Source organism: Ursus americanus, chromosome 17 (assembly GCF_024610735.1).
Source record: "Ursus americanus isolate L20-20 chromosome 17, mUrsAme1.1.p, whole genome shotgun sequence".
Classification (NCBI taxonomy): Eukaryota; Metazoa; Chordata; class Mammalia; order Carnivora; family Ursidae; genus Ursus; species Ursus americanus.
Window position 1 is genome coordinate 28,059,297 of NC_142143.1, and position 20,577 is coordinate 28,079,873.

At 37.5% G+C, this 20,577-nt stretch overlaps 1 protein-coding gene across 3 annotated transcripts; it reads left to right on the plus strand.

Moving 5' to 3' along the window:
• The first annotated feature begins 208 nt into the window (after positions 1 to 208).
• KERA (keratocan) lies at positions 209 to 8,094 on the plus strand. 3 transcript variants are annotated; one of them, XM_045779760.2, is made up of 3 exons: positions 209 to 460; positions 2,015 to 2,908; positions 7,112 to 8,092. In XM_045779760.2, the coding sequence occupies exons 2-3, from the start codon at positions 2,017 to 2,019 to the stop codon at positions 7,276 to 7,278; spliced, it is 1,059 nt and encodes a 352-aa protein (XP_045635716.1). In that variant the 5' UTR covers positions 209 to 460; positions 2,015 to 2,016; the 3' UTR covers positions 7,279 to 8,092. The 3 variants fall into 3 exon arrangements, with proteins under 3 accessions (XP_045635716.1, XP_045635718.1, XP_045635715.1); XM_045779762.2 differs by lacking the exon at positions 209 to 460 and adding an exon at positions 480 to 707 and having other exon boundaries at positions 7,154 to 8,094; XM_045779759.2 differs by lacking the exon at positions 209 to 460 and adding an exon at positions 480 to 707.
• Positions 8,095 to 20,577: the final 12,483 nt, after the last annotated feature.

Below are 20,577 nucleotides of genomic sequence, written 5' to 3' on the forward strand. Positions count from 1 at the left end.
ACATCTGTTTTATATGAGAAATGAGTAAAATATTTCCATCGAAACAGAGGGCATCAGCACTTACTCCTTTGTATTCTATTTTGAAAAAAGATTTTCTAGAGAAAAAGAAACACTTTACAATCTCTTCTGGTTAGACTTGAAATCAAAACTGTCTTCCGTTGCCTGCTGGCTGAACAGGTCTAGATATCAATACATTACCACATCTTTGGAACTGTGACTTCAGAGTGACAATTGCTCTGAATTTTTGCTATAGGGTCTTGCGCTTAGAGCCAGAATTTCCTGTGCTGAGCTGCCTAGGTGCCGAGGTGCTGTGGCTGTTGGAGGGGTTAAAGTTGGAGCCACTGATGCATATATTTTGGGGAGGACTCATAAAAACACGACAGTGGAGCCCGGGTCAATCCATTCCTGGGAATGAGCAGTGACCAATAGAAAAGGAAGAAGAAGATCCAAGAAGGCTGAGGTAAGCATTCTGAAGTCCTGTCAAAGTGGAAACAATAGATCAAAAGGTGTTCCCCGTGACTGGTCCTAGCAGGTTTTCTTTTTTCTCATAGCAGGCTTGACAGCATAAAATAAAAACAAACCGTTACAGTCACAGGGTTTTTTTGTTTTGTTTTGTTTTGTTTTTGTTTTTGTTTCTCCCCTTAACTGAGTTTGAGCAAACTTCAGACCTAGACTCAGGACTCAACGGTATATTCCTGGACAGCAAGGTAAACTCTTTTTGTGCTTTTAAAAACCTAAAGGTACGAATTCAAAGTTCTGATTCATCAGAGGCAGGGTTACAGCTTAATAACTAAAGTAAATCCCTATTCTGAAGAAAAGAATGTTTTAACGTGTCTCTATTGGAAGATGACCAGAGCAGAATTCTGCGATCGTAAAAAATTCGACAGCTCGCGGAAGCAGCTCTGCACTTGTCATTTCCCTCAATTTAGTAGCACGATGAAAAGATCAGCGTTTTATAAATGATGTTGTTTTATTTTCTCCTGAAGAATCAGTAAAATGTATTCTGTTCTTATGGTTAAGCAACGGAATTAAATGTACATTGGTCAAAATGTTACTGTTGGTATATATGTAATTATATTTATATATATATAAATATAATATATATTTATTATTTTTCCTGTTGGAACAGTTTGTTGTGCCCATAACGTTGTTGCTATTTCAGGGGAGGGTTTATACCCTTGACGTGGTCATATACCAGTAATAAGTGGTAACCTAGTCTTTGTTAGCAGCCATCCCGAGAAGATGGAGATCTGTCCCTAAACATGCTCTTTGCTTTGTTTCTCATCAACCATAGTAATGCCATAGCTGAATATGTTACTTGCCTAATTGTGAGAGAGAGTTCATAATCCAAATTCCCTGGTTGAACAACTTGAGTTTGTACTTACAAGATGAGAAGTCTCCCCCAAGCCCCAATATGAAACTTACCGGAGAAGTAGAGCAACAGAGCAAGAGACTAATGACACATTTTTCTTCATATCTTAAAACCTTCCTTCACAGCAAACTGCTAAAATGTTCTTTGATCTCTCTATTTCTTTGGTGCAGGGGCCAAAGAGCCTGGGAAATCTCATCCAGATGTTCTGCTCATTTAGGAGTAAAAGTAAAAGCATATGCTTACTTCTTAGAAGCAACACAGACTCTCAATTTGAGTTATTAAAAGATCACTTTTTTTTATACTCCTTTATTCAACTACGGGTTTCAGTTAACTTTCTTGTATTCAATAGCTAGAGATGGAAAAGCACTTAGAGCTCCTAAAATTTGCTTTCCGTTTCTCAGTTTTCCTTGTGATTGGGTTAAAACCAGAAAGCTAGAAGGTGGTGAGCCAGTTTCAGTGTTTGCAAAATGCTTTGCATATGGTGCCTACTAAATATATGTGTACTCATTGATATGTGTGCATAAGTTGTTGACATGTGTTTACCTTCCCCCAAAGAAACAATGTTTACTGGCTATTTTGGTACACAGAATTTTCTAAAGGTCAATGTATTCCAACATCTAACAGTTATATCCCCTATCCCAGGTATGATAATGGCAACCTCAGTCTCTTTCATCGTCTGGGTGTTATTTATAACAGATACCGTATGGACTCGAAGTGTAAGACAGGTCTATGATGTCAGTGAACCAGAGGATTGGGCTGTTCATGACTTTGACTGTCCCAGGGAATGCTTCTGTCCCCCTAGTTTCCCTACCGCTTTATACTGTGAAAATCGAGGTCTCAAAGAAATCCCTCCTATTCCTTCAAGGATCTGGTATCTTTATCTTGAGAACAACATGATAGAGACCATCCCTGAGAAGCCATTCGAGAATGCCACCCAGCTGAGATGGATAAATCTAAACAAGAACAAAATCACCAACTATGGAATTGAAAAAGGAGCCCTGAGCCAACTAAAGAAGCTGCTTTTCTTGTTTCTGGAAGATAATGAGCTAGAGGAAGTGCCTTCTCCATTGCCGAGAAGTCTAGAACAATTACAATTGGCCAGAAACAAGGTGTCCAGAATTCCTCAGGGGACCTTCAGCAATCTGGAGAACCTGACCCTTCTTGACCTGCAGCACAATAAACTACTAGACAATGCCTTTCAGAGAGACACTTTCAAGGGACTCAAGAACCTCATGCAGCTAAATATGGCCAAGAATGCCCTGAGGAATATGCCACCAAGATTACCAGCCAACACAATGCAACTGTTTTTGGACAACAATTCCATTGAAGGAATACCGGAAAATTATTTTAATGTGATTCCCAAAGTGGCCTTTCTGAGACTAAACCACAACAAATTGTCAGACGCAGGGCTCCCTTCGAGTGGTTTTGATGTATCCTCAATTCTAGATCTTCAGCTGTCTCACAATCAACTCACAAAGGTCCCCCGAATCAGTGCTCATCTGCAGCACCTTCACCTTGATCACAACAAAATTAAAAGTAAGTGATCATCAGGGTATGCCTTTGATTGAAATGCTCGTGGTCGTTAAACTTATTCTATGTTTTCTTTAAGAATAACAACTGTGCTGGTCTTTCCACCCCCCTGCCCCCAACCAATGTGCCCTTAGATTTCTTTTTTCAACTTTCAGTATTTTGTCTTTGTCTGTTCATTCTCACACAATCTTAATGAACCAAGAAGTTCAAAGCTTCAAATTGTAAATTGAAAAGTGGACCTTAGTAATCTACGAAGGGTGATTATCCATTGGAGAAACCAAATGTATCTTCTTTTACTCCTAGGAGAATCCAATACTTCTGCCTCACTGGGTAGATTTATTTAGGAAAATGTACCAAGCATGGACAACCTCATGCATGGTAGTAGGAGGAATATGATTTAGGAGGTATCAGAAAGGGACCTTGATCCTAAAAACTACAGGTGCCTGAAACACCGTAATGAAAGTCTCTGCTTTAGATCGAGGGTTTCTCAAACTTTAGAGTGTGCCGATTGGTGGCTCCACCCCAAGTTCCTGATTGAGTAAGTCTGGTTGATACTTGAGACTTCTCATTTCTAACAAGTTCCCAGGTGATGCTGAGACTGCTGCTCTGGGGACAAAACATTGGGAACCAACAGTGTAGATTAACACTTTGTTCAACTGAAATGGAAACAAGTGTTCCTGGAAGTTGGTTAGTTCTTAGGACTAATGGTAATCAACAAGGTAGAACGAATGATTGCTCCTTTCCTGAAAATAGCTTTTGATAAGGGAGAGAGAGATGAATGTGAAGTGCCATGGGGGCAGAGGTACCATCAAGGGAAGATGTGGTTATGGCTGGAAGGCTGGAAGGCTGGAAATGCTAACTGCAAACATGGTGTCTTCACAGTCCTTGCTGAGACCAGGCTGACCCTGCTGCAGGGGCGGACAGTATCGTGGTCTAGCCACAGGGGCACTGCAACCAACTGGATGCCTAGCCTCAACCCTGGCACAAGCCCTTTAGGAAGATTATCTGAGGAGACTTCTCCTGCACAGCCTTAGAAAATACATTCCTAAAGTGAGAATCAGTCGGATAGTTTGTAGGAAAATGGCACAGGTATTGTCCGAAGGTGGTACTGCTTGGTTATTATTCATTAGTTTCCTTTAGGCAAATAATCACACAGACATCCTATTTATGAGAATAGACTATTTTTCCACTGGGTACTGCTCAGTTATTCAAGCCTTTTTCTTTTTCTTTTCTTTCATTTCTTTTTTTTTTTTTTTTTGGTTTTTCTGCCAGCATACTTGAGCATATAATCCAGGAATTAACAAAGAGGCTGCTGCCACATTTTTCCACGGTGATGACACACATCGTTTAATCCTGTAGTCAAAAGCCAAAGATGCACAGAGAAAAAAAGAAAGAAAGAAAGAAAGAAAGAAAGAAAGAAAGAAAGAAAGAAAGAAAGAAAGAACTTAATCACTGAATCTGTTTCACTGAACCAGATAGAACTACAGTCAATATTGACCTAAATACATGCTTTTTTTTTTTTTTTTTCCTGATGAAAGTTCTGTCTACAGGTACATTCCTTATCTGGCAACAGAAGTCCCATAGACATTTGGTATGGGAAGTGAATTTAAAGGGATTCCACACAGATCACTGTTTATGAACTGGGGATTCCCCTTAGAAGCTGAGAAAAGGGGTTTTAGGAGTGAGATAGCAGAATTCAGCACGCTGATGGGCACGTTCACCCACCACTTACATAGTTACACAAAGTTATACAAAAAAGAGTAGGACTCTGTTCTTCCTCCACTCGCGTTTTTAAAAGTTTTACAGTATTTTCTCATATATTTCCGTTCTTCAGTTGTTCTCATACCTTAGCAAGCATCAGGATCATCGGGAAGGCTTATAAAATAAAGCTCGCCAGCCCCACCTCCACATTTTCTGACTCAGTAGGTCTAACAATTTAGTTCCCAGGAGGTATTGATGCTGCTGGTCCAAGGACCACACTTTGAAAATCACAAATTAATCCTCACGAGAATCTTGGTTGGTAAATCGTTAAGAGTTTCTGAAGAAAGAAACTGAGGGTCAACTAAGTGAGGATACTTGCCCAAGGACAAAGAATAAATATAATACAGGACCTGAGCTCAGGCCTTCTCATTTTAAGAGTTGTTTCTTACCCATGCAGTATAAATCCCAGCACATTTTCTTCCATTTCCAGAATACAAGACTTTAGAAAAATTTCTATCAACGCAGGTAAGAATAATTTTAACAGCAACAACAAAGAGAGATTTATTTGTTCCTTAATGTAGATATCAGGCACAGTCATTTCTATATTCCCAGAAAATAAATGTGAAATAAGAATTTCCCTGGCTAGAATTATTGGCTCGCTGGCATATCACACTGTGCTATAATAACTGTTAAAGTACTTATTTCTTCTGGCTGCATAATCTACTCTAGTTGTTAATAAAGTGATTTCCAAGAAACATAGCTTTTATATGAAGAGTTCTTAGACTTTACCAGACCGTGACCTTTTCTTATGAAAAAACATGGAAATATTTATTTTTTCTGAACAATTTAAAGGAGTAAATTTGGCAAAAAAAAAAAAATGTTATCTATTCAAATAAGTTACTTCTCTGTGTTCTCTAAGAAATGCCATAATGAATTTATGAAAATATAACTACATTTAGAACTTGCTTCTCACATTACATTTATTCAGACATGCATTGGTTACGGGGCGTAAGGGTAATAAGGATGGTAGCACATTAAAAGGGACATGGTCTCTCCAGAAGGCAAAGGATCCTATTAGTAGGAAAAGGACAAGGCTGGGACTCAGCTCTGGCCACTTACTTGCTAAAATACCTTGTGTGCATTACCTTACCTGTCTGAACCACTTGCAATCCCCAGGTAGGGAGAATAATCATATTGCCTGATAAACACTGTGATGATAAAGTGATAATGCATGTGAAAGATAACTTTATATACACAAACTGCTATACACTATGAGTCATTATTTTTAGCAAGTTGAATTCACAAAATGGCATAAGATCAGAGCATAGGAACCTCGCTGTAAGCATAAACAAAGGCCATTGCCAAAGTTAGGTGGGTCTCATCTTCCAAGGGAAGACCTCTTTCTCAAAATAGTTTCAAATGAGACGTAAAAGCAGTATACAGACTCATGGTTGGAATCAGTTATTATGCACACTTGTCTCAATTTTGCTATTTTAACAGGTTTTCTCTCCTGAATACTCCTATATTTCAGTACAGTCATTGATGCCAAGGGCTCTGGTCCAAGGCAGGTGCATGATTTCTCACATCCTCACCATCTGAAAAAGCTGGTGGGATATTTCCTGGCTTGGATCTTTGTAATTCGATTCTTGGCAAATACATCCTTTCTAATTAAATACATTTAAGTATAAAGATTCAAGGTTCTTTTCTGTAAGTATTATATATGTAAACATGTTAAATGTACTTTTTAAAAAACTCATCATACACTATTAATTGGAAATTTTGCATTTTAAGGTAACTTTTAAGCGCTTTCCCTGATAATAGACTGATTTGCCACTTACACAGCCATCCATCCTTCCACCTACCCATGCACCTAACCATTCCTTCTATGAACCTTTGTCTCCACTTCAAATGTCCTAAATACTACCCATCTCATTTTATAGTAGTCTAAGCATGCCTTATCTCACCTGGAAGCTTAGAAAAGAGATGATGTATATTCTTTTATTTCCATCGCAGTTTTTATTTTTTTTTAAGATTTTATTTATTTATTTAGAGAGAGAAAGAGAGCAAGCGAGAGAGAGAGCACGCAAAGGTGGGGGTGGGGAGGGCAGAGGAGAGGGAGAAGCAGACTCCCAGCTGAGCAAGGAGCCCAATGCAGCGTCCATCCCAGGACCCTGAGATCATGACCTGAGCTGATGTTAAATGCTTAACCTGCTGAATCCCCCAGGCATCCCTCCATCACAGCTGTTAACAATATGTCCTTTCTCGTGCGGTGTTCAAAGTATAACTGAATATGGAGTAAGACAACTATATATATGTTGCATATTTTGAACGGGGTTACTTTTATAAGACAGATATACCTCCAACTTGACAAAAATGATTGGTGTCTCTGGCACTGCCACAGACCAGGCTGCTAAGCCCTCTACAAGACTGTTTCGTGGCTTCTTGGTCTTCTCGCACCTGGTCTCCTCTGTTCTAATTCATTTGTTCATGCCATCTTTGTCTCCGTAGATGTGAACGTCTCTGTAATATGTCCTCCCACATTGCCTGCAGAACAAGACTCCTTCGGTTACGGACCTCACCTTCGCTACCTCCGTCTGGATGGAAATGAAATCAAACCACCAATTCCAATGGATTTAATGAACTGCTTCAGGCTCCTTCAGGCTGTCATTATTTAAACACATCTTCAACATCCGAAATCTGTTTAATGAGCTAATATTTCTGAAATGAAATTTGGGTACCATTCATAACTTTAAGACAAAAGTCACGTTTCCAATTGCTCTTGGCCACCGTTTTTGTTTGTACAGCTTATGTTTTCTATTCAAAGATGCTTTCACCAATGATATGTAGCACGGTTGGCTTTTCTTTAATTAATAAAACAGACACAGAGTTCAGATAGTTTATCAACTCAAAGATAGTTCTTTTTTGTCTCTTCCACAGCTTACTAATATCAAATAAAGCAATTGTATTGTTATGCAATATAAAAGACATCTGTTTGCATATGTTCAAAATTGCTTATGCAGATATTATATTGATAGTAGAGATACAGTAATCTAACAGGAGGTAAGGAGATCTGAAAAAATGAAAAAAATGAAACATTTCTTCATCATAATTAATTTCAGATGGCTAAGTAGCATTTGTAAGTGTAAGTGTGGTATTTAGCTCAAGAATGGATAGGAAATGTATTAAATACTTCATGAAAGGAGACTTTTAGCCATTTAGTACTAAATAACAGAAAAACAGTAATCTTCAGTTCATTACTATTTTTTATAGCTGTTGTTCTTAATATAGTACAGCGTACTCTATCGATTAAACAAGTCCTAAGTTTTACATTTGTTATTGCAGAATCTTAGTGTTTTGCCATTAGAAATCCACTTGAATTGTGAATTGTTCAGCTCTTATATTTGCCAGTGGTTTTGGATTTTTTAAATAAAAAGAGTGAATGCTTTCTAATGAAATAGTAGTAAAATATTTATTTCAGGTGCATTATTTACAAGTTTTATTAAGAACGTATTTTAATAAAAGGTATTACAATAACAATAATCTCTATTTTTCTACAATGAATATATGCAAATATATTTTCTCCTACCTTGTTTTTCCTTCTCTTCTGATAAACATAAGAAAAAATTTATACTGTAATCACTTAACATAATACACCTATTTCTCATGAGTCAAAAAGAATAACCCAGGATTTCATTTAGTAACAAAGTGCAGTTTACTTTAGACTTCTAATTTTTAAGATATATCTATAAACCATAAATATTCCATGGAGATTAATACATGAATTTATGTACTTTCCAAATAGTATTCTGAAATATCCTATACAATTTGATGTATTTCCCTAGAAAAATGATCATATATGTTTGTGAAAAAACAGATTAAGGAAAATCTAACATGTTACTTTACACCAAGTCTTCTCAGAAATGTAATGTTATTCTATAAGGTGAATTCTTAAGAAAAGAGCATAATGTACAGTTTTGCCTACTTATTTTCACAAGAAAACTTATTTGGGCTTAGGAGGGAAGAACCAATTAACACACTTTGAACAGAGTTTTTAAAATGCTGGCTAAAGGCAAGAAATGAAATTAATTGACATTAAGAAAAGAATATTTTTTTAAAAAACTTGAAAGCACATAAAGAAAATTATTAAATTTATGTCATGAAAATATAAGTAATCCTATATCATTAGGCTGGGGAACAAGAATATGTTGAGAGAAATATAAGAACTTTAAATATTTGAAAACTTGCCATATGAAAAAGGGATAAAATGTATTCCAGGAGCTCCAAAATGAAGAGGAGAACATATGGGTGAAATGTTTATGGACCCATATTTTAACTCTAGCTAAGGAAGAATTTTCTAATAGCTGTTCAGCATCACCCAACAATGAAAGCAGCTTTTCTTGAGATGCAGTTACCCACCATAGGGACTGTTCAGAGAATGAGTGATGGTTCAAGAGAAAGGCTATAAAAGGAATTCCTGATCTTGAAGCAAAGCTGTAAAATGTTCCTTTGTGAGCTTTTCAACTCTAAGAATTCCCTCTCTTCCCCCTCCCTCCTCTGCTTCCTCCCTCCCTCTCTCCCACCCTTCTTTCCTTCCTTCCTATCTTTTTTTTTCTTTATTTATTTCAGAAAATAGACATCGAGTACCATATATATATACCAGACTGTACTACACACTGGGGATATAATAGTTTTCACTATAGTGGATAAGACACCAATTAGGTGAAAAACCACAAAAATATATAAAATTTTATCTGTGATAAATGCTATTAACAGACAGCTACATGGTACAAAGGAATTACTAACACTGATTTGATATAAAGATTCTCTAAAAAAGTAATGATTAAGGAAACACATAAAGGATGAGAAGTATTTATCACTGGTGGGAGGGAAGGATAGTTCAGGTAGAATTTAGACACTATAGTTTCTAGGAACAATTTAGAAGTTCCTGAAGAGTTTTAAGTCAGAAGGGATTCTGTTCACTGAGGGTTAATATCATGTAGTGATAAACCCCAGCTTTCTCGCTTTGTGGTCCTGGGCAGAATCTTTAAATTCTTTGTGCCTCGGTCTCTTCTCATTTACGAAATGGGGACAAGAAATAGCATCTACCTTATGGTGAGAATTAAATGAGTTAGGATACGTAAAGTGTCTGGAAGAGTGTGAAACACATGGTAAGTGCTAAATAAATGTTTATTATTATTGTATGCAATATATAGCTACATAGATCTAGACATACATACATATATGGGCAAGCTTCTTGGTGTAGTGAGTGAAACTGTTTGGAGGGAATTTTAAGACTAAATGGGAATAGATCAGTTGGGATTTTAATCTTACGGCACAAATTTAAAAAAAAACAGAGTAGCTTAGAGTATAATGGCAATGATGGGGTTGCTAGAAATGGAAGGACATGGACAAACGTGAGAGAAATAGGATCTAATACTGTCAGGATTTGGTGGTTGATTGGATAGATGGGAGCAAGAGCAAGGAGGTGGGGGCACCTGGGTGGCTCAGTCCTTAAGCGATTAAGCGTCTGCCTTCGACTCAGGTCATGATCCCAGCGTTCTTGGATGGAGCCCCACATCGGGCTCCCCGCTAAGCGGGAAGCCTGCTTCTCCCACTCCCCCTGCTTGTGTTCCTTTTCTCCCTGCCTCTCTCTCTGTCAAATAAATAAATAAAATCTTAAAAAAAAAAAAAAAGAGCAAGGAGGTGGTAAGGTTTCTGCTTGCAAAGCTGAATACACAGCAATGTGTTTTCTAAGAGGACCATGCTAGTAGATCATGAGTTTGATTTTAGACGTAGTTAGTTTGAAATTATTTTGATTCATCCAAAAGAAGTCATGTAAGCTGTTGAATGAGGACTAATGTTAAAAGGAGGGGTCTGGATAGGCACATAAATATGGAGGTGAAAGTTTCTAGATTTTGTTAATAGTTCCAAAACTCTTGGGAGAATTCTGCATTTAAATATTCATATGTGTATGAGGGAAGACTGAGTCAAGGGCAGGGGACAGATTGAGAAAAGGCAGGCATTATTCTAAGTATTGACCAATGAAGCTAGGAGGAATAGAGTAAGCTTCTGTCAGAAATTATTTTTTAAATATATGCACAAAGTTACTATAAAGTCTTTAAAATTTACAAATAATCTGCTGTTCTCTTTCTTGGTGTATACATTGTAACTATTACCAATAATTTTTAAAAATCAAGAAAAAAACTGGGTGAGAAGCTCAAGCCATTTTTGAAGTTATGGGATCTTGATAATGCTCAATGTCTCATGGTATGGCCCTAACCAAAACAAAACAGAACAAAACACTTTTATCTATGGACTCACACTGTAAATATGATAAGCTTCATTCATAAGCAAGTAAAAAAGGAGCAAAAATAAAAGAAAAGGCAGTATCCAATGATCATGAGCAGTATATTTACAAATGATAACCTTCAAAAAAAAAAGATGGGCTTTTGGTGGTAAGAACCCTGTAACAGATTGTTTTATTTGCTTTCTCTAAATTCTCTTTTCAAAAACAAAACAAAATAAAATAAAACAAAACAAAAAACCTAAACAGAAGAACTGTATGGTGGGAGATAATTCCCAGAAGACATCTTTTATAAAATTGGTGTCAAAGAATCCAATGAATCCTCCACCCCACAACATGATTGAATGGAAATGTGAGTGTGTAATTGATAAATAGATAGATGGATGTATAGATTGAGATATTTAAAAGTTTCAGTGTTCTAAGAACCATGCATTGGCCAGGAAGAGTGTAAATTTTATTGGTTAAAGTTAGAATTATATGTCATATAGGAAGAATGAATTTTTTCAAAGTTAACCACAATATATTGGTAAAGAATGTAGAACTGTTAAACTAAGACAAGGGAAAAGTAGAGTAGCAAAGAGTATTTATTGAGTCTAAAAGAAGGCAAGAAGAGAAAGAAAAAAAAGGACAAGTGGAACGTATATAATAAGGGCATTTGAATCCACATATATCGGTAATTACATGGTAACAGTGGTTAAGAACTTGTGCTTTAGAGAGAAAAGATCAAATTTCAAATCCAGCTCGTGGCATTTACTTTGCCACTTCCTTGATCTCTGGCAAATGTTTGAACATTTCTAAGGATCGGATCCTCATTTGCGAAATAGGGAACAATACCAACTGTCTTACACAGGTGCTGTGAGGGTAAGAGAGAACAGATGTGCAGTTCTTACCACCTGACACGTAGAAAGTCTCCAATAACTGGTAGGTCGGAATTTTATTATTAGCAGGGACTCTGGTACACACAATTACATATGTTTTCTCCAGACCAGTTTGCAAATAAGAAACTGAGAAAAGTGAATGGTGAAACTGATCCACGTTCATTTACGTTTTGGTGCCCTGGAAAGCTACACAGTCAGGTGGCGTTGACAGTGATGGGATGGGGCTGGAGAAGTTGGATAGTAAAAGAAATGAAATTGGGATGGGACGGATCAATTGAAGAAAAAACACTGAAGCCTCCACGGAGTGAAGTCTAGGCTTGAGGGGAATTACGTGTGCATAACCCGGAAGGAAAAGACCGATCTGAGCCTGGGGTCTACAGTTTAAAGTGTCGTAAGTAGCCCAATGCTGAGAAATGAGAAGGCTCTGGGTGTGGGAAGGAATTGACAGAACAAAGAAGTGAATGTCACCAAGGTCAAAGAGGAGCAGGATCTATGACATTGGAAGAATCGCCAACGCAAGTGCTTACAAAGGCAGAGCTCCTGCTTTGACCACCATGTTAAACCACCTCTCATGATGAAATAGGCCTTTATAGTTGAAAAAATTAACAAAATTATTCTAGAATAATACATACATACCCATAACAATTGATTATTAAAGTACTTCTTTAAAAATTATTGTGCCCTGTGGTGCCTGCATAGGTTAGTCACTTAAGTATCCAGCTCTTGATTTCAGCTCAGGTCGTGATCTCAGGGTCGTGAAATCGAGCCCTGTGTGGGGCTCTGTGCTCAGCATAAAGTCTGCTTGATATTCTGTCTCTCTCTCTGCCCTTCCCCCCACTCACTTTCTCTCTCTCTCTTAATAAATAAATAAAATATTTTAAAAAATTGTTGTGCCCTATGGAATGATATTTTGCATAATATCTGAAATATTGCCTATAGTGAAGGTAACTTATGATTTAGAAAAACAATGAAATGTATTATTTATCAAAAACTGTAGAAAATTTTTGTTTCTTATGCATCTAAATGAAACTTCTTGCTCAGAATATTTCTATACAGGGAAAAGAAGAAAAATGATATATAAGCATATTATAGAAATTAAAACTGTTATGCAAATATATCACCTCACTTGCAAAGTCACAGGATTATTATCCTGAAGTTTGAATCTGTTGTTCTACCTTTGGAAAAATATCGCTTTCTTTGTGACATTCAGCTGAGTAAACAAAACTCAAGTGTAGAAAGAGACTCATTGTCTGAGTTCTTAAAGGTTTCTGAAAACAAGTTAAAATGGTCCTGGAAAAAGATCAGAGCAGTCAAATGACTAGCAGGAATGGCTTTTACAAAACCCATCTGAAAAACTATCCATAGTGTATATTATGGTGCCAGAGTTTGTTTCCAACAGGGCAAGAGTCCTGCCACATATTCCATTTGCTGGCTTCCTGCTTGCATTAAAAGTGACAAAACAAAGCTGTTGGTTAGTGAGAATATAGAAAAAGCTGTCGGTCAGTGGGAATATAGACTGGGAACACTGTCCAGGTTGAGAAGTCGAAAGATTGCCTTAAAAAATGGAAATAAAGATGGAACAAACATGTTTTCTACATATGATTAGTAAGTTTAGATCTTATACCCAATCTTTACATAGTTAAGAGGAAAGGGGCAGAAAGTGATTTGGATAACTTAATAGTTACTGTTGTATTAAAATTGAGGGTGGTGAGATACTGTAGTAAGAGCGTTGAGGATGTAAAATAAGGTACACATAAATTTGAATCCCAGGTCTGCTAAGGGAAACTGAGAAAATTACTCAAACTCTTAGATCATTGATTCTTTAATTATACCAGGTGGAGAATAATATGTACTTTACATGATAGCTCTCTGAGGATAAGAAGTAGCGTATTTAAAATGCCCGCAATATAGTAGGTCTCAATAAGGAAAACTTGATCGTTAGTATTATTGGTATTCTTATTTGAGGTTCTCTTTTTTAAGAGTATTTGTTTGTTTGTTTGTTTGTTTGTTTGTTTGTTTGTTTGAGAGGGAGAGAGGGAGAGCATGAGCAAGAGGCAGGGGCAGAGGGAGAGGAGAAGCAGGCTCCCTGCTAAGCAGGGAACCAGATGCAGAGCTCGATCCTGAGACCTTGAGATCATGACCTGAGCTGAAGGCAGACCACTGAGCAACCCAGGCGCCCCATTATTTGAGGTTCTCAAACAAAGATGTGCGAAAGAAGTTTAGACAGTACTTTACCTGGAAGGAATATGTGATAAAGTAAGAATAGTAAAATGTTTATGATGGAGTCTCAGGGCTTGGTACAGGTATTCACTGTAAGATTCTTTCAACTGCATTGTTTGAAAAATTTCGTACTAAGATTTTTAAAAATTTAGAGGCAGAAAAAGGACCTGATACTTAATTCTTTTCTACTCATGACATCCTAGTGACTTATAGAGGTTCTAAAATGCTAGTCATGATATTAAACTTATCTAAAATCGTTGAATGCAAATTTCTTTTTTTTCCCCAAATTTTTATTTAAATTCAAGATAGTTAACATACAGTGTCGTATTGGTGTCAGGAGTAGAATTTAGTGATTCATCACTTACATATAACAAGCAGTGCTCATCACAAGTGCCCTCCTTCATCCCCATCACGATTTAGCCCAAGCCCCTCCCACCTTCCCCCATCAACCCTCGGTTTGTTCTCTATAGTTAAGAGTCTCTTATACTATAGGCTGGCTAACTGAACATACAAAAAAAAAAGAAAAGAAAAGCTAAACTCCTGGGGGCGGGGGGTGAGAAAGAAACTTTGGTCATACGCAGGAAAAAATACAAAGAGTCTCTTATGGTTTTGAATGCAAATTTCCTTATTTTGATGGAGAGGTCTAGCATTCACCAATACCATTTTACTCTCTTTCTGGGCACAGTGAAGGATGAAACTTTCCCATCTCTTTGGAAGAAAGCAGAGAATTCATGAGATAATTTCTGGACACTGTGCAATGAGCGGAAGTGACATGTGTCACTTCCAGGCCAAAGGATTTCATTGCTGAGTTGCAACCTTCTTTTTCCATCCCACTAATGTAAGGAGGAAAAAGTCCACATGTTCCAGGTTCCAGATGGTAGTGGGTCTGCCACTCAGTCAGCAATCTGTTTAGCTGTTCGAGGGATGATACGGGGCAGAGCTGCTCCCCTAACTGGTATAGGGACAGATAGCATTTGAGAGAAAATTACTTTTTTTAGTATTAAGCCAGTGAAATCTGTGGTATTTGCTATTACGACATAAGTCTATCCTTATGATTCACTCACATTATACATATCTTCTCAGTGATGTAAATGGATAAATTCTGAAAACTTAGTGTTACAGAATCAGTATAATATTTGCAGTTTAATTGTTAACTTCTATCTAAACGATACGCGAGCTTGCTAAAATTCTAACAGCTCAGAAAAGTCTCCAATGAAAACAATGATTTCCTGCCCCACCCTTCCCACTCCAGTCCAGTTCTCCAGACACAACCTTGTATATATTTATGGATTTTATTTTTCTTGCAGTTATCTTTATATTGTTAATAATATGATTTTATCCTTCTTGATTTAGCCACTTGAAGCCACCTATACTAACCCTGTTGTAGGTGACCATCTAGCATACTCCCATCTACTTACTCCCTTCTTCTTCTATTTTGGTTGCTATCTTTTTATCTATATTTCTTAACGTAGGTAATAAACTTGAAAAAATAATTTACACGTCGATTCCCAGTTTCAACAACTCTAGGAGATTATCTCAAACTCTCTCTATGTGAGATGAAGTTAATTAACATCCTAACCTTTCCTTTTACTTTACCATTGTCTCCTGCCTGATACCCTTTATTTTCATGTCAAAGTTGCACACTTTTGTAAATAATAACTATGTTTTCTGTGCATGCTTATAAAGTGACTCTAAAAGAATTTTTTAGAGACAGTTTAGAGCAGGGCACCGGGGTGGCTCAGTGGGTTAAATGTCTGCCTTCGGCTCAGGTCGTGATCCCAGAGTCCTGGGATTGAGTCCCAGGTGGGGCTCCCTGCTCAGTGGTATATCTGGTTCTCTGCCCCTCCCCTGGCTTGTGCTCTCTCTCCTCTTTCTCTCTCTTTTTCACTCTCTCTCTCTCAAATAAATAAAATCTTTTTTTAAAAGACAGTTTAGAGTATGTTGAGTATGTAAACATTGTCTTTTCCTGAGTTGCAGTAAGAGTCAGATTCCTCCTTTTCTGCATCCATTCCTTAGCAAATATGGAACTTACGAATTTGATTTCTGAATCACCAGTTAATACATGTTCATCTTGTTTCTGCTATCATACAAGGAGATGTTGAAATGTGCCATTTGCAGTTGACCTCCTCTTCAATTTTTTTGCTGTAATGGATTGGTCCTTTTTAGAATTCTGCATAATGACTTCAATGGAACTTTTGAGAGGAATGTGAGACAACAATGTTTAGACAGCATCTTCTCTGTCCATCGCTACTCCATTTAAAGATTCACTGTCATGTAGCTGTTTGAAATCTTCTCCTTAAAGTGTGAGCGTGAGTCCCAGGATGAGCTAAATGATAGAAACAGGAAGAAGTGTATGCAAGAGTATCAAGAAGTGGGGAGCTATGAATCAAAACCACAGTGAGATATCACTTCATACCTGTCGGAATAGCTAAAATCAAAAAACACAAGAAACAAGTGTTGGAGAGGTTGTAGAGAAAAAGGAACCCTCATGTCCTGTTGGTGGGAATGCAAACTGGTGCAGCCGCTGGGGAAAACAGTATGGAGGTGCCTCAAAAAGTTAAAAATAGAATTACCACATGAGGGGCGCCTGGTTGGCTCGGTCATTAAGCATCTGCCTTCGGCTCAGGGAGTGATCCCAGCGTTCTGGGATCGAGGCCCATATCGGGCTCCTCTGCTAGGAGCCTGCTTCTTCCTCTCCCTCTCCCCTGCTGTGTTCCCTGTCTCACTGGCTGTCTCTTTCTGTCAAATAAATAAATAAAATCTTAAAAAAAAAAAAATTACCACATAATCCAGTAATCCATTACTGGATATTTACCTAAAGCAAATGAAAATAACTAATTTGAGAAGATATACACACCCCTATGTTTACTGCAGCATTATTTACAATAGCCAAGATATGGAAGCAACCCAAGTGTCCATCGATAGATAAATGGACAAAGATGTGGTCTATAAATGCAGTGGAATATTATTCAGCCATAAGAAGAATAAAATCCTGCCACTTGCAACAACATGGACAGATCTAGAGAGTATAATGCTAAGTGAAATAAGTCGGTCAGTGAAAGACATGTATCTTATGATTTCACTCACATGTGGAATTTAAGAAACAAAACAAAGAAAACATAGAGACGAACAAACAAAAGCAAGTTCTTAACTACAGAGAACAAATCGATGGTTCCCAGAGGGGAGGCGGGTGGGGGGATGGGTGAAATAGGGGATGGGGATTAAGAGCACACTTACCGTGAGGAGCACTGAGTAGCATATAGAATTGTTGAATTACTAGATTGTACACCTGAAACTAACATAACACTGTATGTTAACTCTACTGGAATTAAAAGAATAATAAAAAGAAGTGGGGAACTAATGGTAAAGATGCATGGAGTAGGGTGTTGGAAAGAAGCTATAGCAGGAAGGGAAGGGAATAACGTATGGTCCCCTGGGTCACTTGACTTCGGTGGCTAAATGTCAATGACGGTTGGCTGCAGTTTGGCCTGCAAACGCAGAGGTACTTAGGAGGTCAGAGCCCTGCAGTGAATATCGTTCATGCTTTTGGTAAAATCACTTTGCTCCACTTGGTTTAAATAAGCAACTTTGCTCACGTGTGCCACCGATGGCGGCCCAACAGCCCCTTTGCACGTCCTCCTCATACACTTTCAGTCCCTACATGCCTCCTACTAGCGGGATTCCTCTTCCCTCTCATCACAAGCTCTTATTATTCAGTGAAATATTGAAACTACTGTGTAGTTTCCGCCTCTTTTTCCTTTTAATTTACCTATACTTGACTATTACTCTTTCCAAACTTACGGTCAAATGTGAGTCTTTTTAAAACATTAAAATCTATGTATTCCCGTGTTGGGTGAATGAACTGCTTTGCTAGGGCTGCCGTGACAAATACACACCTGGGTGGCTTAGGCAGCAAGAATGTATTTTCTAGAGGCTAGATGTCCAAGATCAGGCTGTTGGTAGATTTGGTTTCTCCTGAAGTCTCTGTCCTTGGCTTGCAGATGGCGGCTTTCTCTCTGTCGTCACAGGGTTCTTCTCTATGCACACAAAACCCTGGTGGTGTTCAGTGTGTTCAAAGTTCCTCTTCTTATATACATTTTTAAATTTTTTAAATTTTTCTAATTGTTTTAAAATTTTTATTTATTTATTTGAGAGAGAGAGAAGGAGAGGGAGCAAGCACAACCAGGGGAAGGGAGCAGTGGCAGAGGGAGAGGGAGAAGCAGACTCTGCTGAGCAGGGAGCCTGACCCAGGGCTCGATCCCAGAACTCTGGGATCATGACCTGAGTCGAGGGCAGACGCTTAACCGACTGAGCCACCCAGGTGTCTAATGTTCCTCTTCTTAGAAGTCAGATTGGTTAAGGATTCACCTTAAAAACCTCATTTTGACTTTAAAAGACCTCATCCCCAAATACAGTCCATTCTGGAGTACTGGAAATTAGGACTTCAGCATATAAATATCGGTAAACACAAATCCGTCTGTAACAGTAGTCATCTGAAAATGTAATGTTTCCTTAACTATTTTAAGTATTTTATTTAGTAACTGGTAAAGATACCCATTGATAAATCATATGAGTGTTTTTTCCACGCTTTGTCAGACTAACCTTTACTGTTCACTAATGTTACATATCTGTATTTGCTAGGTTCTTTTAGTGCTTAGAGAAAATCTGATTGCATTAGTCACTGTAGCTATAAGATTGATCCAATTTAAATGCAAGTTAGCCCAGAAAAAGGAAAACACACCAATCAGTACTAAATTCAATCCTAGTTATCAGCCCTACAAAATACATAAAGCTTTCAATACAAACCTATACAATTTCAGATAGAAATAAGACTAATTAGCAAAGTGTTGTTTAACACCAGTTCATTTCGTTTGTTCAAAATGAAAATTTTTACTCTCAAAATCTAAGCAAATAAACTTTACAAAGAATGAATGCTCAGTCTAAATTCTCAGCAGTTCTAAATGGCCAAGACAATTCAATAATCTCTAAGCTAGCTGACAGAATCTTTTGGTCCTAAGTAATAATTCCAAATGTTTGGGGAAAGATCTCAACAGAATAAAATGAGAATTGCCACATCAAATCTTCTGTGTTTATAAAAGAAACAGCTGTGACTAAGGAGCCTGAGGGCAATGAATTAATATTCAAAGTTATCTTTCTAAAATGGAGTTATGAATTTGAGCATGTTCAGAGGAAAATAAAATAAGCTGACATCCATTTGAATGATCTTTACAGATGCGAAATAAATATATTCAATCCACTTTGCAATTAAATCCACATAATTAGTTCAGGGATTTCATGCCAAAAGTATGTTGTAATTCTACTAAATTTAAATTGTGCATAGTGGTAAATGAGAATAAATGTTCTTAAATGATAGCTCAGTTAGCATGTTCACACACACGCACACACCCACACGCACGCACACACGCACGCACACACGCACACACAAGCAGAATCAAACCAGTGCAGATCTGGAAATAATTATATCATCTCTTTATTGGCAAACCTAAAGGAAAAGTTCAGAAGGAAACTAGTTTTACATTTAATTTCTCATATTTCATGCACATAAGGAAAAACCAATGATGGCAAAAAAAAAAAAGGTTTGTATGTACCTTTTGTTGCAGTCAAAAGATTGCTTGTTCTATGAACATATTGTAAAGACATCCAAATGTTCTTTTCTTTATCTTCTTTACTAAATGATAAGTAATTTAATTCCAGATGGTACATATTACACAATATCACTCATCAAAAGTTGTGTGATTGATTCCAAGCACATAAAACTCTTGCAAAAAAGCACTTCTCTGGAGTTCCTCTTTTTTTGTTGTTGTTTTTCCTTCCTCCTCTCCTTTTTTTTCTTTTTTCTTTTCCTTTTCCTTTGTATTTTTTGCAAGGCGCAGTGGTATTAATTTCTGGTAATGTGATATCTAAGTATCTTTGTAAAGCAGCAAAGATTCAGACATCACTAATGCTCTTTTCTAAGCAGAAAGTTAGCTTTTACTCACCATTCGTTTAACAAGGTTTATCAGACTGTGCACTTTGTCTAAGAAACTGTGAAAGGCAATGCAACGTAGTAGCTAAAATTAAAAAAAAAAAGGATAGCGAAGAACCGAATCAGACTAATTCCAGTGGAGGATAGTGTGTCAAAATTGTTATGCTATGCCGATAGAAGAATTTTTTTTTTTAATCAGAAACTAAAAGTACAGATCTTGCCCAAGTCTCAGGTCCCAAGTAGGATCAGCCTGTAAACAATCGTCCCATTGTCTAAGAGAGGATAATCTAGTGGCTGAGGTTATAGCTGAGATTAAGAAGAAAAATACACTTAAAGAAAAAAATACAACTGTTTTTTTTTAAGATTTTATTTATTTATTTATTTAGAGAAAGTGTGTGAGCAGGGGGAGGGGCAGAGGGAGAGGGAGAGACAGAAACTCAAGCAGACTCTGCAGTGAATATGGAGCCCGACCCAGGCTCGATCTCAGGACCCTGAGATCATGACCTAAGCAGGAATCAAGAGTCAGATACTTAACCGACTGAGCCACCCAGGCATCCCAAAATGACTGCCATTTTTAATCCCAAAA

Bases quoted from the DNA above. Each gene is read 5' to 3' on its own strand.
- KERA (XM_045779760.2), top strand. From the start codon at position 2,017: ATGATAATGGCAACCTCAGTCTCTTTCATCGTCTGGGTGTTATTTATA. The intron at 2,909-7,111 runs GTAAGTGATCAT...TTGTCTCCGTAG, and splicing joins TGATCACAACAAAATTAAAA to ATGTGAACGTCTCTGTAATA.